The 26,423-nt window shown below is 40.6% G+C and overlaps 1 protein-coding gene across 1 annotated transcript in view; it reads left to right on the forward strand.

Annotated features, from left to right (window-relative positions):
* ADTRP (androgen dependent TFPI regulating protein) overlaps positions 1-26,423 on the forward strand; it is an 81,496-nt gene that overhangs the window by 29,353 nt on the left and 25,720 nt on the right. Inside the window, exon 4 of the mRNA XM_008062462.2 lies at positions 1,182-1,283. Within this exon, the coding sequence (XP_008060653.1) occupies positions 1,182-1,283 (102 nt within the window). The remainder of the gene's footprint in view (positions 1-1,181; positions 1,284-26,423) is intronic.

A 26,423-nucleotide genomic window follows, 5' to 3' on the forward strand; every position in this document is an offset into this window, starting at 1 on the left:
ACCGCACTCCAGTCTGGGCGACAGAGTGAGACTCCAATTCAAAAAAAAAAAAGTTGGCACATGGAAAAGATAATCAAGGAGAGAAAGACAGCCTGGTGTGGGGTACACATTAGGTGCCTCACTCATGATGTTGAATGAATGAGCATCAGGAAGAACAAGATATATGCCAGAGATGGTAGTAAGCTTGTATGCCGATGCTGTCCACATTTCTATGACTTGGTTATATTTCCATTCATTAGCTAGGATGGAAACAAACTGAGATCAAGCATGCCGGCTGCCCAGCAGGGCTTATAATCAGAAATGACTACCTTCTTCCACCTGTCATTGTCCTGCTTCCAATAGTTCCCAGACTTCAAACTAAAATGCAAAATGAAACTCTCCAAACACTAATGAGTTTTCAGATAACAGAGCAAGTACCGGCATTCCAGTTTTACTTTGCAGGATACCTCTACTTTCGCCCCCACAGAATCTTCTAAAGGCTACGTTTTTTGTTCCGTGGCTTTTTTTTTTTTTAATTAACAATGAAGTCTGTTCATTTTTTAAGGCTTAGACATTGAGCCTATGAAATCGTAGAAGACAAGAAGATTAGAAAATTAATAGTTTTTTTCTCCTCATCTCTGTATTGACTTTGTAACATGAAGGACAGATGCTTTGACAAGAAGACAGAGACCAACCCAAAGTTCTGAGCAATGAAGAGACCCAACTCTGAGTTAACTAGCTCGTGCATTATCCTGGGAATCTGGCACTTCCTTTCCTCACTATCAGCCTTCCAGCTTTCCCTAGCCGTCTCTATGTAGACAGTGGGCAGGGAACATGTGAGACCCAAGCCACTCCATGTGCCCAGTCTCAGCCTTCCTGATAAAAGTTTGGAGAAAGAATTCATGGGGTAAAATAAGTGACTAATTGTCTGTGAATCCTGTTTATTCATATTTTCTCTGCCTGCCAAAAGGACAAATAATTGATCCCTAACTCACTGGCACATTGAAGAATCCTCAGAGAGATCAGATATAGCAATTCTACAATAAGTCATTTTCCCCCTTTATTTTACATTCCTATAATGTATATATAAGATGTCTTTAAAATGGGTATCTGTTTTCATTTAGTCATGTTTCCTTGGTTATCTTAGAAAACTCTGATTAAAAACAAACCTAACGATGCTATTTTTGTGTTTTATTTTTCAGTTTGTATTTTTGGCATTCTGGATGCTCTATCTCTACAATCGAGATCTCATTTACCCCAAGGCCCTAGATGATATCTTTCCAGCATGGCTGAATCATGCAATGGTGAGTGAGGGCAAATAGAGTGAACACAGAATGCCAATAGCCTCTATACTAAAAACTCCAGAATGACTTATATTTATGATTCTAAACTCCTCAATCCCCAACATCCAATCCGTTCCACCCCATCACTGTTTATTTAAAGAGCACATTGAGAGTACGAAATGAACACAGGCCAGTACTGTAATTGCAGAGTGTCCCCTGAGAGCACAGGAGATAGATGTCCAGGAAAAGTCTTTGCCACATTACTTAGGAAGTCATTGAAAAAACTTACAAGCAGAGGGCAGGCCTGAAAGAGAAGCAACTTCCTCAAATAACACATCATGAAATTCTGATCTAGGAATGGAATAAAGCAAACTTAAAAAAAAAAATCTGCTCCAACATCCAAAAAGTATCTCAGAGCTCAGCAGTAGCTACTTAACTAACGCTTTGTCAGGACTATGCATCACAAATGGAATTGTCACTCTCATATTTCCAGGAATACATTTCCATTTTGTTTTGTAGTCATTCGTGTGTTTTTGAGGGGCTACATAGTAAACATAACCTATTCTAAGACTTTCAGGCCATTGGAATCTGAACACCAGTAGCAGTGACCCAAAGGAGTAGGGCGGGTAAGAGGTTGTACAGATCTCAGTGGGTGGGTGAAGACGGAGTCGTCAGAAACCATTCAAAGTCCTAACTCAGCTTCTCAATACTTACAAATGAATTTCCACATTAGTCAGAAACTTATAAGGAGGTTTCAGATTCTGTGAAGCAAATGATGTTAAGAAAACATATATACTTCATAAAGTAGTATATGAAGGCTGCTCAAGTTCATGTGCACACTTTCTTCTACCCCAAAACTCTTCCATTGTCTTATAACTCACATGATTACCAACTTGGAAAAGCAACTCGATCCACTAACACTGTTCCCAACACATGCCCCACCCCCACAGGGAAAACCCCTAATTTTAGTTGAAATCTTGTCCTCAGTGAGATACTGATTATTGATTAACTAGTAGACCCCAGTTCTGATCTAATTTAGAGTTCAGGATCCAAAACTACATTAGATAAGTCCCACCTCTCAGGAATTCCCCTCCTATCTACCACCATCCTCTTGTCGGATATTCTCCTCACCTTCCCAATTTCCCATTAATATTGAACTGAGACACCTATGTAAGGAATATTCCTGATTTTTAAAATGGTAATTTACACTGTACAAAGTTTGTTCCTCGGGTATGAGCTTATTTAATTCATACAACCTTTAGATAACTACTATAATCCTGATTTTTATAAATGAAAAAAAAAAGTGCTCAGTGAGGTTAAGTGGTTTGCCTGAGGGCCACCAAACTCACTTGTGTAGCAGCTAGGATTGAAATGAGGCTAATTCATTCTTTGTTGCCTTTTGCTACGGTAAGTTCAGAAACTGTGTTCCGAGCTGGTTTTATTTCATAATTCACCAGGCAGCAAAAAGGATGTCGCCTTGCTTGATCAGTATAAAAAGTGAGAATTCTTACTTTTTAAAAAATCCAAAATCCTCATCTGTATGCTAATAAGCCAAAACTCTGAGAAAATGGAGTGATTTGAAGCTATTGACCGAGTTAGATGTTACTAAAATAATAAAAAGGCAGTTGTGTCTTTTGTTTGGGACCAAACACACATATCAACACTTTGTAAGTTGACCTTGTAGTTTTCTTACAATGACTACAAGCTCCCTGCCTCTTTGGGGTTCCATTTTCCACACTGATGTAAAGTTGGATTTCTTCCAAATAATTATGATGGTGATGCCCAATATTTGTGACCTTGCTAAATAAACAGCCATATGGAATTTGATGATTTGGGAAGCAAAGAACTGGGTAGCATACATAACATTCATGAACTAATTAGCAAGGCAGATACTGTACAACAGAGATCCTTAAATATTTTTGTGCCTTCACAAGCTGGGGGTTGCCGTTGATTCTGTCCCTTGTCCTTCAATCAAGTAACCTGAAACCCTTAGAGTGAAGGGGCAAAGGCCAAAGGAAGTGGGTCCAGGGTGATGAGAGCACAGAAGGCAGTCTGCCTGGGCCAAACAGACACGCTTGTGTTTCTCTTAATTTAATTAGAGAAACCCCCAACAGAATCAACTTTAGGAAAAACGCTGGTATCAACAAACCTGGCTTTGGGTGTCCCTAATGCAGACATCCCCAAACTTCCTGCTTCCTTCTGGTGTCTGCTCCAAATTGAGTGTCCTAATGACTGAATCTCATCCCTCTTTTCCAATCCCTGCCCCTTACTCTGCATATTTTCTGTCCTTGTTAAGAAATCCTTCTGGCCTCTTGTCTCAAAGAATGCTCTTGGCCAGCTTCTTAAATACGAGTATCAGCCCCATGTGGTAGCTCATGCCTGTAATCCCAGCTCTTTGGGAAACTGAGGCCGGAGTTTCGCTTGAGCTCAGGCGTTCAAGATCTGTGTGAGCGACATAGTGAGACATCATCTCTGCAAAAAATTTTTAAAAATTAACCAGGTGTGGGGGCACTTGTCTGTAGTCCCAGCTACTCAGGAGGCTGATGCAGGAGGATTGCTTGAGCTGAGGAGTTGGAGCAGTGACATGATCACTGCTCTCCAGTCTGGACAACAGAGTGAGACTCTGACCTAAAACACACACACACACACACACACACACACGAACTAATGTGGAAATGGCTGATACTGGGTCAATTTGTTAACATTTCTCACGTTTGACCAGTGCTCACCCTGACAATCCAAGGGAGCCACTGCGGCAGCCAGAGTGACGATGGGCCGTCTGCTGGTATTTGGTACCAGCTGCCTCTGAGTGGGGCTGGCTCTGTTCCCTGGACAGCTCCTTTTTTCCCTTCCACGACATGAGAGCTATTGCCCTCCATCACCAGTGCCATGCTGTTCTAAAAGGTTCTTTCATTTCACAACACTCTTTATGTTTGCTATTTTAGCCTTGGCTTTGGAATATTCTCCGTTTTGCCATTTGTGATGCTGACCCAGGTTTAATGAGTAGTATTTATCAAAGTAAGAAATACCACTCTCCTCTTGGACACAGTGTGGTTCTAGAACCTTCAGGACTAATCAAGTCTTTGGAATCTTCCCAGTCCAGCCCTGTAGCTCATTGGAAACTTGCCATTGCAGTAGAACCATTGTAAGCTGACTGTCATCTCTGAAGGATATTTTCCCGCCTTTGTTCTGTATTCAGATCAAACAGCAACATCAGTGAGAGATTTTCATCCGCCATGGACATGGTGCCTTACTTAAAGTAGATTAACCTGAGTGTTGTATTCCTAAGCAGTTCTCCAGTCTTGATAAGAGAAGGGAAAGAACAGCAAAGTAGTCCTTCAGGTTATGCCAGGAAAACATTAACTCTTCAGGTTTTATCTAAAATGCCTACTAAAGATAGAATCAAAGCAGACGGATTTAGATAGCAGTAAGAGGACTCTCGGTAACTGAGAAAACTATGAGATCCTAACCATAGGGGAACTGGGGGACTTATTTCTCCGGAAATCAACCTAAGTTGTTTGTCGCCCCAAAGGTGAGGTAGATAGATCAGGAAACCCCCTTAGGATCCCTTCTATATTCGAAAATAGCACATGATTTCTTAGTATATGTGTGCAAACACTTTATAAGTGGTCAAGGCCTCCATGAGTATAAGTTACTATCATGCAAAACGTATGCGTTCCCAACCAGGATCCATTGGCTTACTCTCAATCCATGATCACAGAGTTTTAGGACTAAAAAATCTTCATTGATATTAATGGGGGCTTCAACACAATCTGCTACTAAGAGGGAGAGCTTTCACTGGCTCTTTAAATTGGAGGAAATGCCAAATACTGCTACTTAGCTATTTAATATGTTGTCATTTATTCACTTGAAAAGTAATTGTTAAGCACCACTATGTGTGTAACACCATGATTGATATTTGATGAGGGTTTTGACATCTAGCAATCTTAAATCTGGTTGAGTCTAGTATGCACACACAAATTTGAAATAATAAAATAACAGTGCTACTACAAGGCAGCGACATTGTTGGTGTCATGCAGTGGATGGGATCACTGTCAAAGGAAGAACATGAACAGGAGGGCTTCTGTGCCTTAGGTGTCCTGACCTGGCTGTGACCTATGTGCAAGGCATGGCTCACAACCTGAGTGGCCTTTGGGCCCTCTGCAAGGAGTGTGCTGGGGAGGCAAAAAGCCCAGAGAGCAACACTCTAAATCTTCCAATATTCCTCAGTCACAGCATGAAAGATGTTGTCTATCACTAGAATTCAGACCCAACCTCGGATTTCTCTCCCCAAACCATAGCTTGATGTGAGATTGTTGGGCTTCTGAGTAGAGGTGTGCCAGTCCTGAGGAGTCAGATAGGTTGCTGCCCTTAGTCCCAAGCAGTGCAAACTCCTCCCACCCCTTCTTTGTTCCTCACCCTCATCCCAGCCCCACTCCTGGGCATAAGTCACCCACAGTCTAGATCTCTCTGGATAACTCAGTGGTTTTCAAACTCTAGAGAACAGATTCCTTGGTGAACCCGAAAAGGTCTGTGGACTCTTCTGAGGAAGACACAAATACCCATAAAATTTTGTGTGCAATTTTAAGAGCCTCATGGGCCTCCCCAATATTCTGGTTTTGGACTGCAAGTTAAGAACGCTTGACATAACTGAGCATACACTTTTTAAAAAAGCCCCTGATTATGTCCAATGCTGAGTTCAAATCAAAAAGAAAATAAGAATTATTAATTTTTAAAAATCACTATTATATGCTATATGCTTAGTGCTGTTTTGTCTTTATGGGGGTGGCAAAAGAAATATGAGATATGTTTCCTAATCTTAAGAAATTTAAAATAGAGATATCACATACCAAATCTAAATGTACATATAATCCAGCTAATGTATACAATAATTAAAAAGCAAGGCATTTGACTTTAACATAAGGAAGTACTAAAAGGTATTTATTGAGTACCTGCTATGTGTCAGGGTCTCTTCTAAGAGCTCAGGATGCAGCAAGAAACAAGATTATCCAAAAAATATGTCCTTGTGGAGTATGCATACATCCTAGTGAGGGAGATAAGCAATAAACAAATAATAAATGAACCACACAATGCCAGGTAGTGAAAGTGCGAACACTGAAATGAACAGGATGAGGAAACAGTGGGGTGTGTGGGCGTGCACATGTGTGTTGTGGAAGGGAAGTGGGTTTAACAGGCGTGGAGCAATTAGGGTAGCCAAGGAATGCCTCTATAATGAGCTGATATTTTAACAGAAATTTGGGTATCATGAGAGAAACGGCCACGGGATGTTCAGGTAGAAGAAAGGCTCAGGCAGACAGAACGATCTGTATAAAGACCTCACACCAAATACTGGCATCTTTAGGAGACAGGAAGAAGGCCAGTGTGGCCAGCTCAGAGTGAGAACAGAAGAGTTGACAGGTTTCAGCCAGGGTCCAGATTGTGCCTCATGAGATTTGTTAGGAATTACGATCTTATTCTAAGTATAATGGGGAAGGAAGTCCTTCCCTGTCCCTCTCTAATATATATGTATCAATATTAATGATATATATGCCCCAAATACAAACCAATTTAAACCTAAGCCACAGGGAGGGAGTATGGATAGAGATGCTAGGGAGGTACAAGGATTATTAGGAGGAAATCAACTGTTCATTTGAACATGTTCGTTTGAGGTGCTTATTAGACAATGATGGCAAGATGTGGAATAGTCAGTTGGACATATTGCCCTAGGCTAGACATGCTTAGTGATTTCTGGATTAGAGACATAAATTTGGTTGTCTTCATCACAAAGATTGTTTTTACAGTTAAATTGACTAAGATCACCTAGAGAGTAGGTATGGTTAAATAAGATATTCGAGGAGTCTAAGTTTAGAATACTCCACCTTCAGTGCCTGGGAGGAAGAGGAAGAGGATTCAACAAAGGAGACTGAGATGGAAGTACCAATGAACTAGGACTATATCTTATATCCAGTACAGTTTAGTCTCCTGGAAGTTAAGTGTAAACATGTGTCAAGAAGGAGGAAGTATTTTATGTCCAAAGCTGCTGAGAGGTTTATAAGATGAGCTTGCAAGAGGATTCAAGTAAGACCATTCCACTGGACTTGGCAATCTGGAACTCACTGGTAACCTGTACAAAGGCAGTTTTGAGGATGTGGTGGGGAGAGGTAGAGCCTTAGTTATGCTCTGGGTAGCAGTTTCTTGTTGCCATTATAACAAATTATCTTCAAAGCTGAAAAGAATGCAAATTGATTATCTTATAGTTTGGAGGTCAGAAGTTCAAAACGGATTTGATGGGATAAAATCCAGGTATCAGCAGAGCTGCATTCCTTCTGCAGTCTCTAGGGGGGAATCTGTTTCCTCACTTCCCCCAGCAGTCCGCCTGCTTTCCTGGGCTCATGTCCCCTTCCTCCTTCTTCAAAGCTCATCACACCAACCTCTGCGTTCACCATCTTTGTACCACCTTTGTCTCTGCCTTTGCCCTTCCGGCCTCCTTCCTATAAGGACCCTGTGATTACATTGGGCTCATCCAGAAAATCCAGGATACTACTCTAATCTCAAAATCCTTAATTTAACCAAATCTACAAAGTTCTTTTTTGCCTTGTAAGGTAACACATTCACAACTTTCGGGGATTAGAATGTAGACATCTTCGGGGATTCTTTTTCAGCCAACCATGTTGTATGATAATACCATCTAATGCAAACCTAGGTCACTGCATTTTGCTCCACCATTTTGAAAAGGTTGTCTAACACTACATACAGTATGGAATTCTTTTTGTTCTGTTGCATAAAAGTAATGTTTAAGTTAATGTAATAATGATCCATATTCTAAGTATTTTCTTCTTAAAAAGTTTTGTAGTACCTATCAATAGAAAGCAAGGCACTACATATGCATACTACATTTATAAACCATATAATTTGATATGTAAATGATATATAATTTGATAGTGATTATATGATACAGATGACAGTGTGTTAATAGTAGTAAAAGGAAAGCTAAAAATGGCTGCTCAGAGAAGGCGAGAACATCTTGAAGGATATTAATAAGTAGGATGTTGATAAGGGTAAGAACATATTCTGAAATATTGATAATATCGTCTCCTAATTTAGGTTTTTCCAGGAGTTTCTATTATCCCTCTTTTCTTCCACTTCTCTTTGTCCCTGTTTCCTTAAAGGAAATTGTTGGCTGTCAGCCTGCCATAGGCCCAACAACGAGACCCTGCTTGGCCTCTTGCTAGTGAACAGTAGTCCTCCCTTTGCAAACGTCACTTGATATGAGTCATGACACCAGATGCCAGCCTCATATTCCTCCCTGCTGGGTGAGCAGGATTGCCCCACCTGCATAGTGTCAGAAAGAATATTGGCCTTCGTCGTTGTCTTTGTGACTCTGGCCTGCAGCATGAGCAGGGGAAGTTGATCAGCAGAAGCAACAGAGTAAAGGCTGTGTCCCCAAAGCTGCGACAGCATGTCCTCTGAACTCCCACAGAGCAGGTGGATGGATGGGTGGGTGGACTGTGACTGGACGCTACTCTTTACAGCTAGAATCATTCTCTCACTCTCTCAGCTCTCCAACATTCCACCCCAACGTACTTCACGGAGGTATTAAAAAGGCACTTTCTTTAAATGCCATGGAGACAACCTGGCATCTTATGTAGCTACATGTACGGGGTTCTTGTTTTCAAGAATGGTGTTGCATTTCCACTACCAACAAATCAACCAAAAAAACCAGTGTTCATGAAAATCTCATAACACGCTAGGCCCAGACTTGGCACTATGTGGGCTAGCAGGAGATAAAAGACAAGATTCCCATAATAAAAATAGTAAAACATCAAGCAACAAGCCATCAGGTGTCACCAAGAAGGACAGGATAAGGTCCAATGAATGGCATGAGTATACTTTCGGAGAGAAAGATCCCTTCCCATTGTGTGAATTGAGAAAGAATATGAATGAGATGAGAATTTGAACTGTTTCAAAGGATGGACGGAAAACACAGCAAGTGATGTTGAAGTTGGAGAACAAATGAGTCAAGGCAGAGAAGTGGCCCAGCCCAAGGCAACCTCAGGGTACCATGAGTTAGATCAGTATATTACTTTCTTAGGGCTGCTATAACAAAATACCAAAGTGGGTGGCTTCAATCAACAGAAATGTATTCTCTCACAGTTTTGGAGACTAGAAGTCTGAAATCAGGGTGTTGGTAGGGGCATACTCTCTCAGAAGGCTCTAGGGGAGAATCTGTTCCATGCTTTTTTCTTAGCTTCTGGTGTTGCCAGCAATCCGTGGCTTGTAGACACATCACTCCAATCTCTGCCTTGTCATCACTTGGAATTCTCCCTGTTTGAATGTCTGCATTTACATTATCTTCCCTGTGTGTGTGTGCGTGTGTGCCTTTGTGTCTTTTCTCTTTTTTATAAGGACATCAGTAAGATTGGTTTAGGGCTCCATACTCTACTATGACCTTATCTTAATTAATTACATCTGTATCTATTTCCATATAGGGTAACATTCTGAGATTACAGGAAGGACGTGAATTTTGAGAAGGATACTATTTAACCTATTACAGTCAGTTTGGCAAAAGCAGAGGTAGCAGAGAGAAAAAACAGAAGATAAGTGTGGAGAGACATGTCAAATATTGAACTGCACGAATGCTAAGGATTTGGTTTTTACTCTGCAAACAAAGGAGATTGATTGAAGGTTTTGAACTTGGAATAGTCCTTACCTTCAAGTGCTAATAATTAGATAGAAGAGTAAAAGATGGAGGGATTTAGGGAGAGATGCCATCACATGGATGGGTTGGGATTGAAATCACTTACATGACTATCTTAAAGAAAATCAGAAGCGTTCCTGGAATTTCAGACTCGCATTTCTTTCTGGAGGAGGTCTGGAAAGACAAAATACTTAAAAAAAAATTAAGTTATTTTTTCCAGGCAAAAGGAGAAGAGAGTAAAGATATATTTCCAATACAAATACCTGTTTTGATTCTATATTTTAATGAATGTTGTATTCGCAAGATTGTTTCTATTCTATGTTGTTAGTGATCTCAGTCAGTGTTAGTTGCTGTCAAATAGTTATCCCTATTTCATCTTCCTTTGTGTTGCTTCCTGGAGACATAAATATGGATGGACCTGGAATGAGAGTTAAATGCCTCAGTCTCTCCAGACTGCTCACTTTGCAGAAGAGAAAGCTGAGGTTCAAGTAGTCTATTCAACTTGCCCAAGACCACAGAACTGGTTAGTGACAGAGCTGGGTCCAAAATATAATCCTAAATTATAAACCTGTGTTTTCTCTACTATTCATAGACTGAATACATCAGCTACTCAAGGCAGGCCCAGTCCCATAGCCAGAAAGAAAGTGAGTTTCTTCCCTCCGTAATCTTTATATGAATGTTTCCAGCATTTACAATGCTCATAGTTTTCTTTTTACTCTATTCCTGAACTCATTCTTCATTACGCTTTCTATTTGGGGATAATTTTAGATTTGCATGCAAATGTTAAAAAATAATAGGAGTCCTATGTACTCTTTGCCCAGTTTTCCCCCTGTGGTAACATCTCAATGCACTTTTAAAGTGACACCCTCCACAGGACATATGAAATAGCTCTGAAATTACTTCACAAAAGATACCATTTCAAATCGAGGCACCCGATTCTGATCCCCGTCTGTTGCACTATTACATTCTATAATACCTCCTCTGGCTGTTTTCTACTCTAGACCAGGTCTATATTAAAAAGAGAAAATATGGCTGACAACAACAACCAGCAAAGATTGTTGGGAGATAATGTCTCATGTAACTCTAGGCAGGACAGAGAGAAATTAATTAAGCCAATAAATGGGTGCTTCCGTGACATTTCAAGAGAAATACCCTTTTTCAGAGCATTGTTGAGTATGTACTCAAGCTCCCTAGCAAAAATGAAGATAGAATCCTTCACCACACTATGACATTTACTTGTATATTATTCAGGTTTAGTTACTGCAGTGTTCTTTATGGGTTGTCCTATTGTTTTGAAGCACCTCTGTCCCCCATTCTACTTACTTCCTAACCTAAGGCAGGTTAGAATCTTTTCTAGCACTCACCTGGGAACCCCGGAGAAGTCAGATGCCTAAAACTCTACAGTGAAATCAGAAGCTAAATGAAGATAAGAAAGCAAAAGAGTTACCTGAATAATGACTATAAAGCCATCCTGTCCCTCAGGAAATCTTTAGAAAACAGAAGAGAGTCTACTAATGAACTGCCAAAGGACTAATAGTCCACTTAAGGCTTTCTATAAGTAGATCCAAACACTCATTGTGCCTGCTGTCTTCATCTCTGGAGAGCAGGGACCAGGATGATGAAAGCATGCCTTTTTTTTCCTTTTAATCCCAATTCAGAGAATTTCCAGTCTCTGAATTGGAGACTTAAGAGCAGCCTGTTTTAAAATTCCATTATCCAGTGATTCTCTGTTGCTCATTAACAGGCTTCTTTTTAAACTGAAGAAAAAGTAAAAAAAAATAAACGCTAATTTCTAATCAAGATTAAAGGTTTTTAGTGATAAAAGAAAAAACTATAGATGTCTTCTTAGAAGTTACTATGAGTCCTAGTAACTGAAATTATTCAGGGCCTTTGAGAGTTTGCTATTCCCCACCCCCGTGTGAATCAACGAATGCTACTTCCATGGCAACCATGCGTAACACCCTGATGGGAAGAATGACTTGATGCTGGAGAATAACCAGGCTGGAGAAACTCATAACAGAAGATCCTGAATCTCTGTGAAATACTAAGAGAAAAAATAAATCTAAGTGGGCAGGAGAGAGTCAAAGTCCCGTGATCTCAAGACAGAAATGAAAATGGCCAAGAGCAACCTGGTGGGTAGATGGGAGAGCTCACTCTGCCAGGTTACAGCTGATACTCCTCTTCCTGATTAAATAGTCAGTGCAGAAAAGTCCATGCTGTGCTTCTAGTTGCTTAATAACCCCAGAGGCAAACACTCTGTAGGCTGTGGAGTTCCGTTTTTGCCTTGAATAGGGGGCTGCTGACAGGCTCTCATGCAGCCCCCACATCTCTAGTCCCTGTTCTCCTCATCTTCTCTATCTACTGAGCAGCCATTTGTGCCTAATTGGAAATTGGAACTTGTCCAACTCCTCTATCTCCTTCCCACCTCCAAGTCCTTAGATTACCAACTAGTAGAGTAATCCTGCAGGGTATTATCTAGTCGTCCTCTTTATGGTGTAATTATGCTTGCCCACATATGACACATCCCTCACATGGATTCATGGTGCTCAGATGCTTCCGGTCTTGAGTTTCTGAATTCCTCTAACTTCCTCTCCCAATCCCAGAGTCAAGTGCATATACATAGAAAGTCCTTGCTTTGCCATCTCCCTTCCCAATCTCATCAACACTTCCAAACTACTACCAGCCTTACTTATTCCAGCTTCATCCTCTTTCCATCACTTTTGTGTTTCACTGAACTCATTGATTTCCTCTTGAAATTTTATGATGGCACAAAGCTAAGGAGGAGTGAGGAAATGGGGGCGAGAAAGAACTCTTGTCACTAGGAAGCACATGCATGCTAGGCCATGTGAGAGATCAGGGATCCAGCAGCATCTATGGAAGTGTGAGTAAAGGTCTGCTCAAATTTAGGATTCTGCTGATTCTTACTTAGATCATTGATATCCACAAGCTGAGTGTAGAATGTATACATGCAAAATTTTAACCATGGCTGACAACTAAAAAGGCCACAGATGCCATTTGAGAGCATCCCCACTTATTACAAAACCTCAGTATGTTGGTGCATTTTCCCTCTATCCACTCAAAGAACCAGTTATATAATTATGGTGGTATTGAAACGGAAGGAAACAACAGGCCCACCGATCAGGAGCAGTAGGGCATGGCCATTGCTTGCAAATGCTGTTTTTGCTATTGTCTTCATATATATGACTCTAACAGACAACAATATAATGAGATATCCTTTTTACCCATTTTATGCTTGACAATGAATATTCTCTTGCAGCAATGATTGGCAGAAATATTAAAATACTTAACCTATCTGATAGTATTTAATAAAAGTCTTTTGTCTCCAATCAGCACAGGGAGTTTAGTTTAAGACTTATACATGGGAACATTTTAATTAATATGCATACTTTTACTGACATATTTTAAAATAATACTTCACTAACCTAATGTCAGTGTTAGTAGTATTAAAATATCATTATGATCACAGAAATCATAAGCATGGCTAAAAAAAGGTGCTTATGAGATATTTGTTGAGTGATATTTGACAACTGGAAGATTGAGTTGCACATCCAATAGGAATAATAGTTAGTAGTGGCTTTTGGTGAAGTGGTGACTTTTAAAGCCTGATGCAGATAATACAGTCATCTTCAGGTATAGGTCATCAGAAAATGGACCATCTGGTGAATCAAATTTTGTTCACAAATGTCCCTTCACATTTGTCAAATGTCAACTTGGGCTAAAAAGTTAAAAGTGATAAATTGCTAGGAACAAAGGTCTTGGAGCTTGATTCCCAAAAGTCAGGTTGATGGGAGAGGGGGCAAAGTTTCTTAGCTCTAGGTCTAAGTTGCAAAAATGATTGATAAGTCTAGTGGGGATTTCATGAAAAGAATTAAGTGCCAGATAACTTCAATTCTGGTCCTATTTCAACTATTATCCTGTTGTGTGGTTTTAAAAGTTAAGAAACCTCTCTGGACATTGGAGTCCTTAAAATAGACAAAGCATGTTTATCATCCTTTATTCTCAGCATCATGACTAGGAGTAAATAAATATTATGCAACACAAAGTGCTATCAGTGATATATAAGGATCTGCACCAAATTGTTGTTAATGTGGACTCATAGTCACATTCTTCTTTCCCCTCTGCATTGCAGGGGATAAATCTGGAGCTAAACAAAGTTCCTTGAATCCCTTTCTCCATATGGTTCTAGGCAAAAGCCAGCCAGTGAGAAGCATTTCCATGAGATGCGGTGGAGGAGAAGACATTATTCTCTACTGGCAGTTTCAAACAGATGTGCAGGAAGATTGTAGACATGAGGTTAGCAGGGGCTTCTGGACAAGTACCTAGGAGTCATACACTTCATCCTATAAGCCTATAAACAGCTGAGATCAATGGTGGCAGTTCATGGAGACTTGACATTTGCAGCAACTTCCTGGCAAGTTCCCATGAATCACCCTTTTCTAGAAGAAGTTGTCTTGATTTTCACTGCCCTACCCTTTTCAACAGCTGCTTAAGCCTCAAAATGCTTCCTCCTTGGACTCCCTGAATGGGCTTCTGTTTCCTGTTGATACATGACCATAGCATTTATGCTTCCTTCTGAATCATGCTTACTGTCTTTAATATGAGGAGCAAGTTATCCATTCAAAGGAAACAAAGTCCTGGGTAACTTTCATGTCTGGCCATATACTGGGACAATAGCTGAATAAAAAATCTTTCAAGACAAGACACCTGAAATGTTGAAATATGCATATATTTGCGTTGAGGTCTCACACTATCACCCAGGCTGGAGTGATGTGGCATGTTCTTGGCTCATTGCAGCCCAGACTTCCTGGGCTCAGGCAATCCTTCTACCTCAACCTTCTTGAGTAGCTGGAACTACAGGTAAATGCCACCATGCCTTGCTAATTTTTTGATTTGTTTGTACAAACAAGGTCTTACTATGTTGCCTAGGCTGGTCTCCACCTCCTGGGAGCACGTTGGCCTCCCAGAGGGCTGAGATTACAGGTGTGAGCCACAGCTCATGGCCTGAGAAATATATTTCTTAAAAATATTTTTAGGGCAACCCCCTCAGGTCCCCTTTCACTATGGGAGCTTTTCTGCCCTCTCAATAAATCCTGCTTTCTCAACAACAACAAAAAATCTTTTTAAATGTTTAGGTAACTGAAAAGTAAGTAATGAAAATTCCCCAAAGCGAAAATAAAGCAAAAGAGGAGGTAACAAACAGAATGAGGTAAAGGCAATATTTGAAGAGATAAGCACAAATATTTCCCAGAATTTATGTATAATTCATCTTGAGATTCTAAATTCACATTGGATTAAGGGTAGTCTAACACCACTCTCATCTAGCCACTTGTATGACACTGCAGAAACCTTAGACAAAAAAGAAAATCTGAAAAACAACCATATTAATAAGATGGATTTCCTAAAAAAAAAAAAACTATGGTTAGACTGAAAGCTGATTTCTCAATAGTAACAAAGAAGCCATGATATTAAATGATAGCTTCAAAGTGTTAAAGGAAAACAAAACTGCCAACCTGTTTACCTACTAAAAGTTCTTCTATAATTAAATCAGGGGTAAAATAAAGGCATTTTCAGATACACTAGAGCAGAATTCCTCACCCAAAGATCCTCTCAGAAAGAAGTGCTAAAGGGTATATATACTTCATCCTTCAGAAAGCAGAAATATGATCTCAGAAGGAAGGTTTGGATGCTAAAAGCAATGGCAAGCAATTTTCCCAACTTGTAGTGATTAAAAAACACAAAATTACTGAACAAAAATAGGTGTAAATTGGGTGATTGAGATGAAGACATTCTAAGGCCTCCTTAGATTACTGTGGGGAAGGGCTTGAGACCATGACTTATATTAGCGATTACCAAGTTAAATAAACATGTTACAATTTCTAAAATAATTACTATTATAACCCACATGGAGTGAATGACTTCCATGCATGTAGATGACAAAATATTGAATAGAAAAATAAATGATGGTAATTTGAATCCATGGTGAAAAAAATATTCTGACATGTAAGAATGCATTGGAACTGGAAGTGGTGTGGGGTAGATTCGAGCCAATTAATGAGGGAGGAGGCTTACAGTGGAAAGGTCTTTTGTACAGGCGCATGTTGACTCCCTGATGGAAGCATCTCTACTGTTCTTGAAGGCACAGATCTCTACACTATACAATTATCCCCTACTTAAGCTATTTCAGTGAGCAATGTAGTCAGACTGGGAAGAATAATGTGAGGTGTTCAGAATATATTTGAAAGGAAAACGTAAAGTGTCTAAAATACTCATTCTAAAGGGACAGGCATATGCAAAGAGAGTGAACCAATGATGGAAGAATCAATTTTGTTCATCCTTTTATTAGGGACAGGAGTACTAGTCCCTAAGGCTTATTCCACAGGCTACTATGTAATAATACTAAATTGTAGCTGTAGATAAATTTGGTGGAGTGTTCTCCTTTCTGATCCTAGCAGTTGTCCTGGAGGAGAGACCTGTAGAGTTTCTGGCAATTAAGAAAAGGCTCTTAGCCAGGCTCGGTGGTTCAGCCTGTAATCCCGCACCTTGGGAGGCTGAGGTGAGTGAATTGCCTGAGTCCATGGGTTCAAGACCCGCTTGGGCAACTTGGCGAGACCTCATCTCCACAATAAATCAAAAATCAGCCGGGCGTGGTAGCGTGTGCCTGTAATTCCGGCTACTCGGAAGGCTGAGGCGGAAGGATTGCCGGAGCCCAGCAGGTCAAGCTGCGGTGGCCAGGAGCAGCCACTGCACTCCAGTCTGGGCGATAGACTGAGACTCCAACTCATAAAAAAAGAAAAGAAAAGGCTCTTTACCTTTATATCACTGTTCAAGGTGTTCAGATTGCCGGTCTTCCATGCTAGACAATATAATAATTAAGCACGAGTTTTTATATTCTGGTGCATACTGTTTATTTAGTTTGCATATTATTAAACTTTCAAGGTTGGGTTTTCATGTGCCTAGGATTACTTGATTTGCTTTGTTGTTAGTGTCAGCATGGGAGTTAAGCACACAAACCAACAGAACTGCCTGGGTCTACTCATGAGGGAAAGGGTGAAGGGTGCATCCTATTGACTAATTGGGACTTGACCATTTAACCAGAAACCAAACTCCCAGGCCTTCCCCAGGCCTGCACTAGCTGTCTAATGCCTCAACAGGGAGAGTCTGCCAACACCAGGGTTTCTTCTCCACTCCCTCTCCCAATTTCCCAATCCCTTCTATTCTTATAAACTAGATTGAACCATCTTTGGCTTAAGGCCTTACTGAAAGCAGAATGGCAGCCTAATGCTCCATCACTTTTCTGAGTCTCATTCTCTGGCATCCAGACTTGGAACTAACCAATCTATGAGAAGTTGAAAGAAAATACAAGGGGAAAGCAACCCTTCTTCCTACCACCTTGAACCTCGAGTCATAGCTTCATTTCTGAGCCCTGCCCTGATTCTCACAAGGACGTTCAAGACTGGGGGTGAGGTTGGCTAATTAGGTGTTTTCTTCAGAGCAGATACTGCCATTCGAGTCCCCTGGGAAAGAAATAGTACGCCTCCAGGATGAAACAGAGCCAAGAGCATTACCCCAGATCTGTACATAGTATCTATTCTTATTTTGCTAATTCATTCCTTATATTCTAGTCACCAACTGTCTCCACATTGCCAAATTCGAGGCTTCTGTTTTTATCCCCATCTTACTCACCTCTCAGCAGTACTAGGCACGTTAGCTTTCTCCATCCTTGAAACTCTGCTTCTGTAGCTCCTTTGATACCTACCACATTCCCCTTGTTTTCTTCCTACCTCAGCCTCTGCTTGGATCCTCTGCCTGCCCCCTAAACAATGGTGTTCCTCCACACTTGCCCTGGGCCCTCCACTTTGTCAATGCTCTTTCCCCAGTAATTCAAATTCAGTCATGCATCTCCATGGTTTCCGTTCCCTCCATGTGGTGCGTGTCCAGCTCAGATCTCCTTTGAGTTCCAGACTTGCATATCCAACAGCCTACCTGACCTTGTTACTGTAGACACATCTGTAGGCCTGTCACACACATCTCTGAGTCAACATGTGCAGAGCTAAACATATTATACTCTCACTTCCAAACCTGCAGGGGCTTTGCCATCTCAGGAAATGGGACCACCATCCTCCAAACTGCTGAAGACAGAAACCAGCATTGGGCTTGCATCTCTTTCTATTTCGCCACCCCCACATTCATTCGATAGCTACTCTTGTCCATTCTACCTTCAAAATATGTAGCAATTCTGTTCACTGTCTAGCCCCACTGCCGACAGCTGAGTGGCCACACTCACTTCCCACCTAAACCACGAAACACCTTCAAACTGCTCTTCCAGCTTCCAGTCTCAACTTTCTATATACAGTAGAAAAATCAATTGGAAAGTGTTATTCCCCTTTCTAACACTCAGCAAAGGCTTCCCATTTTACTTAGAATAAACCCAAATCCCTTCCTATGATCAATCAAACTTAATAAGCCTGGTTCCTGCTTAATGTTGCAGACTCACATTGAGTTTCTCTCCTCAGGATGCCGTGTTCTAGCCACTCCAGGTTTTCCTGTGCTTCTGTAACTCTTGAAAGCCTTTTCCATACCAGGACTTTTACACACAATGCCCCCTTGCTATAAATGCTCCCCGTGTACTCTTCCATGGCTTTTTCTTATTGTTTAGGATTCAGCTTAGATATACCTTCTCAGAATGACCTTTCCTGACTCCTTTCCACGAAGTAGATACCTCTTCTTGTATCCTGATGCATAGGCTCCTATTTGTTTCTAACATAGCATGTGTCATGATTGGTATCTATGTGTTTTGTTACTTGAAACTCTCACCCATTAGACAGTAAGATTTGCAGAAACAGGGATGACCTTTGTTTTATTCTCAGCCCTCACACAGCCCCTGGCATGTGAGAGGCACTTAATAATTGTTGCAGGAGAGAATGAATGAAGGCTTTACCTCTTCCTCTAATAGCTTCTCTGTTTCCTTGACTGACCCAAGAGTTCCTGCTCCTTCATGGCAGAGTAGGGTGCACTGGGACCAAAGGGCGTTGGAAGCAGAGGGAAAGACTTTAGCAACCCTGCCTTAAGTGCCTGTGGCTCACACTATATGCTTTTAAACTTTGGGGTATCCTTTGGTAAAGAAAGTTATAAATGAGGACAGTTCTAGAGAGTTTGCTGGTACTTTGAAATATCCATGAGACTTTTGGTTGTTAGATCTGAGGCATGTGGTCTTATAGTGCCTACCATGTTCAAAACAATGCATAGAAGTAGTTACATATATTTCGTTTAAGGAGAAATAATGTTTGTTCTGGTTTGTGCTGTGACTAAAAGGATATTCTCTCTGACAGAAACTTTTCCAGGTTTACATTTCCCTCTGTCAGCCCCATGTACAGATGTTCATCAGGCAACTGGTATTCATGTAGCCAAAGAGCGTTCAAAAAGCTATTCTATCAGAAGAAAAATAGCGGAGTCTAAAATTAAGAGGAAGCATCAATAAATGACCACAGATGTAACCAAAAGAAAAAAAAGTGGTCAAGGGAAAAAGGAGGAGAAATGGTTGAAAAAAAGAACAGCCTTTATCTTTGAGGAAAGCGTGTGAAAGGTCAGTTTCCCTCCTCCTAGTCATAACCAGGCTAGCATTGGCCTAGGAATTGATTGTTGACACCATCCAACCAGGGGTTCCTGTTGGTGGGCAAAGGGGCTAGGAATGGGGTTCATTAATTGTATAAGTAAAAAAAAGTAAGTCTGTGAATGTGGAACTCCACAAACAGATATAGAACAAGTTATCGGTGGCTGCCAGGGAACCTAACATTTTGACTGTTCATTAGTAATCAGAGATACTCTTATTTTGAGAGGAGAATAAAAAAATAGGCCACATAAAGGCAAGGAAGATTTTATAGCGTTTCACGTCCCTTAATAGGAACTGATTTTACCAGTGAAGATTTGAAAGCTAAAGTGCACACATACCCACCCACATGCAAAACAAAACAAAAAACCCTTGCACATTTTTTTCTTCTGGGTTTGGAAACTAAAAAGTGCACAATCATTTCAGAGGGGTATTCTGGAGAGCTTTTCCAGTACCATTTGGTTAGGAATAAAAGCCTGTATGTATTCGGTGTCTCTCTCTAAACACTTCTAGGAACTCCTAAAAGTCACATTTTATTATTCTGTGATGAGAGGGATTTTGTGACCTTTTCAGACATTTTGTTTTAGTTTTTCCTAAGAAGACCATAAGGAAGTGAGCCAAATTTCTTGGCCATGGGAAGTTTGTCTCAAAGCCCTAGGCTTGTATTCTAAGAATTGTAGGGGTTCTGAGCAAGTAGACTTGTCATCAACTTGTCCTGCATGTAGGTGACCAAATTTTGCACTTAAAAACTTGTTAAGATTTCCTCCTGCCCTTGGGATTGTGGGATAGATGGCAAAGGCCTCTGAGGAACATCTCCACGCTAACATTTCCCCAAAGCTCAGGTTCCAGGGTCCACAACCAAAAATCCTCCGAACTCCAAAGGTCCCTAAGTTAGGAATTTAGGACTCAACCTGGAAGGAAGGGCACACAGTCTGGGAACATAAGGAATAAGCTCCTGCATGCTCACCAACATTCTTGTCTCTAAGCCCAGTAGATTAGGCGTTCATATCTCCACACCTCTCCTCAACATTGGATACATTTGACCACATCTATCTTGCAATATCTTCTTTCTTTCCTTTACCTCCAGACTTTCTGACCACTTCTGTTCATTACCTTTGCAAAATACTCTCTCTCTTTTTTTTTTTTTTTTTTTTTTTTTTTGCCTGTCATTTAAATCAGGGATTCTCAGCCTGAATGGATTGTGCTCTTCAGGGGACATTTTGCAACATCTAGAGAATGTTTCGATTTTCACAACAGGGGTGTAGGGAGGAGGAGCATGCTACTGGCTACTAGTGGGTAGATGTCAAACATGATGCTGAATATCCTACAATGCACAGGATAACCTCCCACAACAAAGAATTATCTATTCTAGAATGTTCATAGTGCAGAGGTTTAGAAACCCTGACTTAACTGTTGTGGAACCACAGTGTTTACTATTAGATCCTTTAGTTTTCTTCTCACTCATATACTCTGAATCATCTCATCGACTGCCATGTAATAAAGTGATGGTTCTCAAATCTTTTTCTCCATTAGATTTCTCTTCTGAGTGTCAAACTCATATATCTACCATTCTATTAGACATCTTTAGCTTTATATCCTATGAATGGACTTTTGTTTTTGTTTGGATTCTCAGCATTAAAAAAATGCTCATAATTGAAAAGGTAATCTGTGATAAGTACTTATCTGTTTTTAGTAAAAGGGAATTCATATTAACTTTTATTTTAAAGTAATGGCACACTCTAAGATAATCAGGTATAGCTAGTATGCCACAAAAGCTGTTAAAGAGAAACCCTTGAGTCTTTTAGGACAGAAAGAATTTGACCTAGGGAGACTTGCGAAAGGGAAGCAACTCTTTGAGTTAAAGAAGGGCTTATTCACAGTGGACTCCAAGGGCTCATCCTAGCAGTACCTACTATTGTCTAACACCTTCAGAGTCTCCACTACATAATGCCTTAGGCCTAGCCTAGTCATAGGGTGACATTGTAGGGTTGCAATCATTATAAGTTGAAATTTACTAATATTTCTTTGAGTTTAAAGACCATATGTTATATACCATTTGATTGCCTACTGTGCTGAAACAGAACTGCTTCTTATGGGGTATTTGATGGCTATAAATAAAGGCATTTCCTAGGAAAATGTCTTAAGTCTTAGCCATTCCCTTCTCCACTGGCAAGACCCCCACAGTGAGCTCATATGCCCCTTACCCTCTCCTCCCCCCGCCGTGAGAGAGAGAGAGAGAGAGACAGTAACCCTAAATCAACTGACTACGTGCTTTTAGGAAAATTGCCAGTGAGCATCACCATTCTTGCAGAGCAGCTACTGAGTCCCTTTAGAACACCCTGATGGGTAGGCGTGGGAGAGTCATAGGCAGGAAGGAAAAAGTGTGGAAATTGGTCCATGATGGGATTCATCACATGGAGAGTTTGAAACTTTGCCCCAGAGCTTGTGCTTACAGGGTGCTTTCCATAATCACTATTATCTCCCAGGAAACCAGTTGCTTACATACTCTCAGACCTTTATTGACATTATGATGAGATATTGGAAAGGAAGATGTGGTGCCCTGGAACACGGTGCCTCCAAAGCATGTTTCCTAAATTACTTCTTTCTTAAAAAGAACAGTCTCTTTCCTCCAACTTGGAGCAGCTTTCTAGAGAGCCGCCCATCTGTCTCTGTCTTTAAAACAAGTCTCCATGTGCACCATGTGGAGCCAGGCATGGAAGCATGGAGGGTGAGTTGCAGATTGGTGAAAAGGCAAGCGAAACCGGGTGGGGGGAGACTTTTACCTGGCCTAGTGTTAGGACAGATGACCACATATCAGTGAGTCCAGAGACAAACAAAGCACAGCCTTTGCAGGTTACATATTTTCCAGCCTTCCACAGGGCTGCTGACTACTAGCTGGTGGTGCCTCTTCATCGAGCCTATAGTTTAGTGGCCATGGCATGGGCACTCACTGGTTGTTTCCAGGAGTCACAATTGTTCATAGGTTTTCCTGTATCTCCCAAAATCTACTTCCAGAATTTGGGGTATCTTCTACAACTGCAAAAAAAGGTAAAGGTGACCAGCTGGAAGTGGGATTGATTCTGCAACCCTGCCATCCCAGATGCAGTGTGTTATGTGGTCTGATAGTGTCCATTGAAGGCGGTCTGGGTTGGCTTTCCAGGCTATGCAGAGACCTCTTCTTCTCTTCTGCCCCATTCTATTTTTCCATTGACTAATTGATGAATGCCACCAATATTAAGTGGCCAGAGTAGGATAAGCACTGTGCTAGGCAGTGGAGAGAAAATGATGGCAACCTTAGGCCCTGAGTTGCATCTATCTCTGGAAGACTTTGGTCAGTATTAGGTGAATGTGCCAGCGTGGTATCATGACAACACACAAGGGTCTTCTGCTGTGCCAAGAAAAGGCACCTGATGGAGTTTGGGGGTTGAGTTAAGGGCAACTGAACCTTGTAGGGTGAGATGAGGGTCAATGGGGCTGAAGAAGGGTAGGGACAAGTTAGTGTTATATCAGTGGTCAGAGAGAACTGGTCTTCAGGTGGAAGTACAGAGTAATTGGGGGTTGGGCACAAAAATAGGACAGGACAGGTAAGCTGATCCCCAGGGCCTCTGCAGACTGTATCCTACTGGACAACAAGAAAATCAGTCAAATCATTTATAAAACAAAGGCTGGAGGAAAGTACTGAAAAAATAGATGAGAACTTTGCCCTCAAAGAATTTTTAATCTCAAGAATAGGAGAGGAAACACACACACACACACACACACACACACACACCACATGAAATTGACTATGTAAAAAATAAAACTGGGTGCCATTAAGCGTGGAAGGGTTTAGTACAGACCAAAGGAGCTGTGGGAGGGACAGGAGAGTGGTCATCTCATGAGAAAGCAGAATGGGATGTGGCCTCTAGGGATGCAGAAGAACTAAGGACTCACGGTCCAAAGAGAGGATAGTTTCCTTGGTGAGGCTTCTTATTTGCAATAAAAGGGTGTCGACACTACCATTAACTTTTTAAAATCTCCAAGCATTTAGATTTCTATGTTAACAACAGTGGGTAATGCCTGCACTCCGGGCTTTAAACAAAGATTAAAATCGTGGTTTGCATCTGATTCACAAATGGAACAAAAACAAACAAAAACATCCATGGGGAAAATGGCACTTCTGGAGCCTGTCTACTGTTCTGATCCCAGAAGGCTACATGGTTATGTAATATTAGCTCCTCACTGGCAGAATCTCCTTTGTCTGATTGCATTTTATGATTTTTGCCTTCAGATGTTATCAGAGCATCTGAATCTAGAACTGGAATCTAGAAATCTGAACTGTTTGCCATAGGGACACTGTTGTGATTACTGTGATCTTTAGAGTCCTCTAAATGAAGTACAATGGTAGAAATTTCTTTTAGGTCCAATCTCTGGGAGGAAAACTTCATTTTTTCAAAAAAAGATAGAAACTGTGTATGTTCTATCTCTCTCTCTTTACTTTATCTGTCTGAAAACATATTGCTAAATTTGAATCTCCTTAATAGCAGCCCAGTACACCTTCTGGTTGGCAGATCTGTGTTTCAGTGTGTTCCAGAGTCCTAATTTTCTTTTATATCTTCTCATATTAATAAATGGCTTTTTGTGGTAATGTATCTCAAATGTATGTGGGCTGGTCAGAAGAGAGGAAAAATAATGAGTAAAAAAATGAACAGAAAGGTGATTCTCAGGAAAGAAACAGACTGAAACAAGAGGAAAAGGAGACTGGTTTATGTAGAGAAGGAAGAGCATGTATTGAGATGCTCTGGAAAACAAGAGATGAGATAAGGAAAGAAATATAGATAGTGGGCAGAGGCAGTAAGGAACCACAGAAGGTTTTTGAGCAGGGAGTAGCAACATGAAACTTGTTTTAGAAGGTTTATCTGATTGCAAGTACAAAATATTTACCTGGTTGTATGTACCAAATAGGAAAAAGCTAGGAAAGTGATGCCTGGGAAAACAAAAGAATAAACAGCTATGGGAAGCATTTTTGGGGAAAACTGAATAAAATGTGGATGTGAAGAGTAAAAGTATGGGTCAGCAGGTGTCCAGGGTGTTACTATTACCAGAGGGAACTCAAAAAGAGAAAGAGATTTGGATACTTTGAAGGGGTAGAGAGAAAGAAGACGAGGACAGGAAGAGAGTCATTCCTTCTTGTCGTGTCCTAAGATCCCACATCTTTCTTTTATCTTACCCCCAACTGGATAGAATCTAAATGCTGCTTCTCTACTAGGCTGGGTTCCTTCAAAGCCTTCAGAAGAATGATGCTTTCAGATGGTCAAACTACATATCAACCCAAAAGACAACAGTGTAGTAGGTAAAAACTCACTTAAAAATTCTCTCCAGAAGATTCATAAAGTTATTATTTAGCCATCTGTTCAATTCACATAAGAGTTCATAAACAACAGTACACGTTTATTCCCTGGCCCAGTGGAGCATTCATTTCTCTTTCTGGGTCAGTAAAGATATTTACTTTCCCTCCAATGTTTTATTATGAAACTTTCAAACTTAAAGCAAGGTTGAAAGAATTTTACAGCGAACATCTGTGTCACCCACCACTTAGATTCCACTATTAGTAGTTTATTGTTTTTGCTTTATCACAAATCTGTCCATCTCTCTGTCCATTAGTTTATCTTCTTTCTGGTGCATTTCAGAGTCAATTGCAAACATTATGCCCTGAGTAAGAATTTTGGTATCTAATGTCTGATTACAGGCTGGGCAACCTGGGTTAGCCCACCTAGGTTGACAGATCAAAGAGAAGGCCGTGGCTCTTTCTGTGCATAGTTGATCCTCCCAGTCTCCTCCTCCCAGACATGTTCATGTTGACTCTCTAATTATAGTCGTGTCTAGCCTGTGCACTTGAGTTCCTAGAAAGTGGAAAAGGGAATTTTTACAAATCCAATTTTCTTCAAAAACTTTCATATGTCTGCCTGAAAAGACTCCTGTGAGAAGCATAAATGGAGGAGTAATTTTTTTTAATCCCGTGGAGATGTAAGTTCTGTAGCCTGTGCATACATTTCTGGATTTTTGTACATTAGATTTACTTTTAAAGCAAAGGTATAACTTTAACAATGTAAAGGACATAGAAAATACGGATAGTACTCTGCTTTAGGATACAAAATTTTCCTGCAAATGTGTCAAAGACCATCACCATTGTCCCTACCTGTAGGGAGTTAGAGACAGAAACTGCAGTGGGGGACGTTAGTGAGAACTGAAGTAAAAAGTTTTTAGTGGCAAATGAATTGTATTATCAGAACCAGAGATTGTTTAACTGGGAATTACAAAGCAACTATTACTGCGTGTCTTTCCTGCAAGGAGTTTTCAAACTTAAGGAACATGATCCAGAAATGTTGTAATAACAAGCCTGGGTAAAATGGCATTCTGTTAAGGTTTACTTTGCCTCCATTTCCATGTCTATTGTATTTAGGTATTTATATCTAGGTTTTAATTGACATTCAGTGTGTTTATTCCTGAGATGACTTTGGGAAAGCTTACATATTTTAAATTTAAAAATGATGTATTTGCTACATTATAAGCAAACGACAAAAAACAATCCTCCTAATTGTACCCAGAAATGAGATCTTGTCTGTGCACTAAAACTTCATTCAAAAGTAACTACCCATGAGTACCATAAATAACCCAAAGGCATTATATTAACACTTGAGGGAAAGGACCTCAGTTTGGGGAAAGCCAATAGGAATGAATTCTCGGATCCAAGGGAAGGAGGAAAGAATTGAGACAAATAGGAAGTGTGCGATACTATGTAATCTCATTATTAGAAACGACATGCGAAGGAGAAAGCTTCTTGAACGACTAGTTT

Source organism: Carlito syrichta, unplaced genomic scaffold, assembly GCF_000164805.1.
Source record: "Carlito syrichta isolate Samal-C Ts95f unplaced genomic scaffold, Tarsius_syrichta-2.0.1 Scaffold305707, whole genome shotgun sequence".
Classification (NCBI taxonomy): domain Eukaryota; kingdom Metazoa; phylum Chordata; class Mammalia; order Primates; family Tarsiidae; genus Carlito; species Carlito syrichta.